The 6,000-nt window shown below is 42.0% G+C and overlaps 1 protein-coding gene across 2 annotated transcripts in view; it reads left to right on the top strand.

Moving 5' to 3' along the window:
- Positions 1 to 4,208, top strand: part of LOC143759353 (G-protein coupled receptor 54-like) — a 222,423-nt gene extending 218,215 nt beyond the window's left edge. The window contains exon 2 of one of the 2 annotated variants that reach the window (XR_013212211.1): positions 2,461 to 2,582. Coding sequence is in view for 1 of the 2 variants with exons in the window: in XM_077248943.1 (XP_077105058.1) it covers positions 2,461 to 2,811 (351 nt within the window). In the remaining variant the exon portion in view is untranslated. Of the gene's footprint in view, positions 1 to 2,460 lie in introns of both variants that reach the window. The other variant, XM_077248943.1, reaches the window with a different exon arrangement.
- The last annotated feature ends 1,792 nt before the right edge of the window (positions 4,209 to 6,000 follow it).

Raw genomic sequence — 6,000 nt, forward strand, 5'->3', positions numbered from 1 at the left:
TGAGCAAAACCCTCCTGACAGGTTCACTATACGGTAAATCATAAAAAATCACTCAATGAAATCAGAAAAAAATATAATTCATAAAGTTTTGAAATACTGCTGGAACATTAGTTAATCCCAATGGCATGACAAGCTTTTTGAATAATCCGTCAGACATTAAATACGCCATTTTCCACTCATCACCCTTTTTGATGCTCATTAAATTGTGAGACCTGCTAAAGGTCAGGCTTAGGAAATCACTTAGCCCCATAAGCTGATTATAAAGGTCAGGGAGGAGTGGAAGTGGGTATTCTTAACCATGTTTTTGTTCAGTTCTTAGATATTTAGGCAAGGACAGAGGTTACCATCTTTCTGTATTACAAAGAAAAATCCAGCAGCTTCAGGGGAGGAGGAAGAACGAATATAACCCTTCTGTAAATGTATCATGGCAGTACATTCAGGCTCAGAAAAATTGTAAATGTGAACTTTAAGCAATTTGTCATTAGGGACAAGATTAATAGCACAATTATAAGGATGATGGGGGTAATGACTCCACCTATTTTTCTGAAAATACATCTCCAATGTTTTTCAAGTACCCCAGCAGACCCTCCCAACTAGCGGAGCGCACAGAATAGACAAGATATTATCTACATTTTTTCTCCGCAGCACAAAACTTGCAGCTCAAATCTCCATTGACTTCATATCAGATAAATGGAGGAGTATACTCCGAAGGAGCATACAAAGCACTCTCTTGTCCACCATGCCTCTTACCAATTCTGCTCTCCATCTATACAGCCTTGGTTATGGCCTCCACCAATCATGAAAAGCCAGAGCGTCCTTAAGAAATTTGGACATAACTCTATGGAATTGACACCTGATGGCCACATTGTTCCACTGAACTTCAGTGGGCCATTTTTTGTAATTCGGTACAATAGTCCTCACAGGCTCCCCTGTGTCAGGTTCATGACTAGTGATGAGCGAGTGTACTCGTTACTCGAGATTTCCCAAGCACGCTCGGGTGTCCTCCGAGTATTTTTTAGTGCTCGGAGATTTAGTTTTCTTCGCCGCAGCTGGATGATTTACAGCTACTAGCCAGCTTGATTACATGTGGGGAGTCCCTAGCAACCAGGCAACCCCCACATGCACGTAGCCTGTCTAATAGCTGTAAATCATTCAGCTGCAGCGATGAAAACTAAATCTCCGAGCACTAAAAAATACTCGGAGGACACCCGAGCGTGCTCGGGAAATCTCAAGTAACGAGTATATTCGCTCATCACTATTCATGACCTTAGCCTCATTGACCTGGATCCTGTCAGGTTCATCATAAACTAACCCTAAGGCATCAAAGAAGGCAACAGCAGAAACTCGTTCTGTTGCCTGTGGGAACAGTGAAAACGCCCAGATCTGAGAACCGCCTCAGAGGAGGGACATACTTATTCCTACCCGCTGAGGCTCATCCCCTGAAGACCAAGGTTGCAGGGTAAAAAATAACCTACAGCCCACCCTGAATACCCTAATCTGATTTTTCTCTCCCAAAAATGTATCAGGAAAGGCCACTGCAGGTTCTGAAGAGGTCAACTGCGCCTTTGAAGTTACGGACATTGCAGTCCTGAATAATTTGATTCAGATTTGCCACTTGAACACAAATGTGTGAATAGGATCCACACTGGTGAAAAAAAAATAAATTGTATATGGCCAGTTGTAATCTGACGTTGAGTCACTTCTCATGAAAAAGCCATGAGGCAGGGAAGACAAGAAGTCCAAGGTCAAAAGCCAGGATGGTATGTCAAAGACAAAGGAAAAAGACAAATGGATAGTCAGAGGCAAAGACCGGGGTCAGGTAACTAAGGTCAGAGTGCATCAAAGGCATAAGGAGTAATACAAACAAGTAGTCAAAAGGAAAATCTAAAAGTACAGCAACAAAGATCAGAAAATCAGAACACAGAGCAAAGAACAAACACACCACTGAGCAAGGCTACAACTGGCAGTGATCTGACCATTGCCAGCCCGTTAAATGGTCAGGTAATCACCTTGAATGGGTGACACCTGTAGCAAACTCCACATGCACTGCCTGATTGGACTGCTGGGCTGTCATTCACAATACTGACAGCCCAGCACAACCCTGCCTTAGATAGGATGACTTGGCTGTAACTCACAATACTGACAACCCAGGACGCCCTTGATTCTATAGGGCAGCCAGGCTGCCACTCACAGCACCCTAAGTACACTGTGAGTGGTTGAATAATTACATTTACATACTTAGGATCACGTTCCAAGTAGATTTTCATACATTTCTCTCAATTTTCTGTTGCTAGCTGAAAGTTTTAATTTAGTTGTAAAACCTTTGTGTTAATCACCTAATTGCGTGCCGGCAGTCAAATGTTTCAGCAATCCTTTGATGGAACAATGCTGATGTCATGCCTTTTTTGCTTAACTGTTTCCCATTAAAGTCCTGACAATTTTTCATTTTTTTTCCTATAGGTTCAGCTTTTGGCAGAGAGATCTGAAGCAGTTCGAGCAAAGATATCCAAGATGGTGGTGGTGATAGTACTTCTCTTTACCATCTGTTGGGGACCTATTCAGCTTTTTATTTTATTTCAAGCCTTTGATTCAAATTTTCAGAAAAGCTATGAAACCTACAAGCTGAAAATTTTTGCACACTGTATGTGTTACTCCAATTCCTCTGTCAATCCTATTGTGTATGCATTCATGGGGGCTAACTTTAGAAAGTCCTTTAAGAAAGCATTTCCCTTCATATACAAGCCAAAGGCTGAGTGCATCACAGGAGCTGCGAGGAATGCTGAAATGCACTTCATGTCATCAGGAACCTGAAAAATTGAATAATCAATACTTAAAAATTGTAAAAGGCACTGTGTTCTCGTGGTATCTAAGGACTGAGAAGGGTGGTTTAGTGACTTTGCTTAGATGCCAGTCTGGAAGTCAATTACATTGAAATAAGATGATCAAATATATTAGGTGGGGCATGCCTCTTAATAAATTTGGTGCACCTTTGGATGACTTTGTGCCACACATTGAAATGCATCCCTGCTATGAGTAGAGGCAGATTCTTGCTATAATTTAGGAAACGTTCTGTTTTAAATTATGGTTAATTTGTTAGCTCATGGTTAACCACATCATGTTCCACTATCCTCTTACCCCTTTTCTTGCCACCTTTGAAATTGCTCACAGGGATCAATGTTGCAAATTGCAGCATAAAAATGACGTGTGCCAAAATTATTTACTTTTTGAACAACAAAATATTGACATAAAGCTCTCAATAATTTCCTCTTATTTTATTTTATGTTATTGCTGTTTATTTTGAGGAGTTAAGAGTGATATCATATACCGTACATTTGTGAAGAAAACTGGACTTGTACCATTGCTTAGTTCTGCATATAAGCATATGCATGCTTTACATCTCTTTATACGGATAGATGAATGACAAATGTCTTATATGTACTTACATTCTATATAAAGACATACGGTAAATCCCCCCAAATAATTTATGTTTTTTTATTTATTTGAAAATGTTCTCATTGAAACAAAGAATGGTGCCCCACTACCTGTCAGATACATATCCTATACTGTATATAAAGATAGTTAGGTGCAGTTTTTATGATAATATTCAAGTTTATGTCATGTATGATTCATAAGTTGAACCCGCATGCAATCAAATGGATAAATGTATACCTTAGAGCAGTGCTCCCCAACTCCGGTCCTCAAGTGCCACCAACAGGTTATGTATTCAGGATTTCCTTAATATTGCACAGGTGATGGAATTCTTGCATTTCCAGGTAATGCAATGATCACCTGGGTAATACTAAGGAAATCCTGAAAACATGACCTGTTGGTGGCTCTTGAGGACCGGAGTTGGGGAACACTGGCTTAGAGAATCCACTGAGAAGACCTGTGTCCCATCATCCAACACGCGTTTCGCTTTGCTTCTTCCGGTGGTGTGCTATGTAGGCCAACTATTGATATTTTTCATAATTATAACTACAATATTACATATTTTATTCACTGAAGTATTAAATCTTGTGAACTGCACTAGCGCACCTTGGTATATACCTGCACAGATGTACTGGTACTGTATAGTTTGGAATTGTATTTGTATAATATCTATCGTTATCTTTATATTATTCTGCGTCCCTGTTTTGGCATGAGGCACCTTACTACTTTTATTTGTTTTGTTTTTAAATGAATTGTCAATAAAATAGATATTTTACTTTATTTGTCTTGTACACATCCTGACCGGAGATTGAATCATCAATGGTCTTTATTCATGCATACTTTATGAAGTGGTACTCTCCCTTTGGTTTGGGTTTTTTGGACAGTTACAGTACAGACCAAAAGTTTGGACACGCCTGCTCATTTAAAGATTTTTCTGTATTTTCATGACTATGAAAATTGTACTTTCACACTGAAGGCATAAAAACTATGAATTAACATATGCGGAATTATATACTTAACAAAAAAGTGTGAAACAACTGAAATTATGTCTTATATTCTAGGTTCTTCAAAGTAGCCACCTTTTGCTTTGATGACTGTTTTGCACACTCTTGGCATTCTCTTGATGAGCTTCAAGAGGTAGTCAATGGGAATGGTCTTCCAACAATCTTGAAGGAGTTCCCAGAGATGCTTAGCACTTGTTGGCCCTTTTGCCTTCACTCTGCGGTCCAGCTCACCCCAAACCATCTCGATTGGGTTCAGGTCTGGTGACTGTGGAGGCCAGGTCATCTGGCGTAGCACCTGTCACGGGGATACAAGGAGGGCGAGAGCTAATAACCCGGGCCCCTGCAATTTTCCTCAGACTAGGGTAACCCTGTCTGAACCTCTACCTGAAGTTTACACTGAAGGTGTGCATGTTCAGGCCTCCACCCTCACCCTGATTCCTGATTCAGCCCTAGACTGAACACCACCGCCCACCACCCAGTGAATGCAATAGACCAATACCCACAATTATAACAAACAAGGATAAAGGAAAATATACACCACGCCGCAGTCAATCAGGAATACACTATAAAGGTGCAGGGCAAAATAAATACAAATATAGGAAGGAGTAAATAAGACAAAGGAAAATACACCACCAGCAACGATTCTCCAACAACCTGCTCTCCACTCCGGACCGAGATAACTACGGATAAGACAGAAGCTATAATCGGCGACGCCCAAAGATCAGGAGAACCATTTAAAGGAAATGGGCATGGCCCAGCTTCCAATCCGAGGATCAGATAAATTAACCCCGGAGAAGCCAGACGAAAACTAGCCGACGCCAATGAGCAAACAGTGGTCAAACGCGGAATTACCGCTGTCTGTCAGACGACCTGGTCTGAACAGTGTCCGACATGACAGTACCCCGCCTTCTACGAGGGACCCCAGGGCCCTCACGACTTATAGGGCCCGGCTTGTCCAGATGGCGACGATGAAAACACCTGACCAGCCGATCCGCATGAATGTCCGAGGCTGGTACCCAGGACCTCTCCTCAGGCCCATAACCACGCCAGTGTACCAAATATTGTAAAGTGCGGCGCACCACACGAGAGTCAACCACCCTGGAGACTTCAAATTCTAGGTTACCATCCACCAAGACTGAAGGTGGCATAGGCGCCGCGTCCACAGAACCCACCACCTTCATAAGAAGAGACCTGTGGAACACGTTGTGCATTTTATACACTGTAGGGAGCTCCAGTCGGTACGCTACTGGGTTAATGACGGCAGTGACCCTAAATGGACCAATAAACCGTGGACCCAATTTAAGGGATGGTATCTTGAGTCTTATGTTTTTTGTGGATAACCACACCCAGTCATCCACACTCAGGTCCGGACCTGGCACACGCCTACTGTCAGCCACACATTTGTACCTAGCACCCACACTTAACAGGCGCTGTTTCATGATTCCCCTGACGCAAACGGCGATCAATGCGGACAACAAGACTCATAGCGGAATCTAGTGAAGCAGGAGTCTCGTACATCAGGAGGGCTTTTTAAACCCTATTAGAAACTCCATGAATAAAGTGACTC

The sequence above is a fragment of the Ranitomeya variabilis genome, chromosome 1, assembly GCF_051348905.1.
Source record: "Ranitomeya variabilis isolate aRanVar5 chromosome 1, aRanVar5.hap1, whole genome shotgun sequence".
Classification (NCBI taxonomy): domain Eukaryota; kingdom Metazoa; phylum Chordata; class Amphibia; order Anura; family Dendrobatidae; genus Ranitomeya; species Ranitomeya variabilis.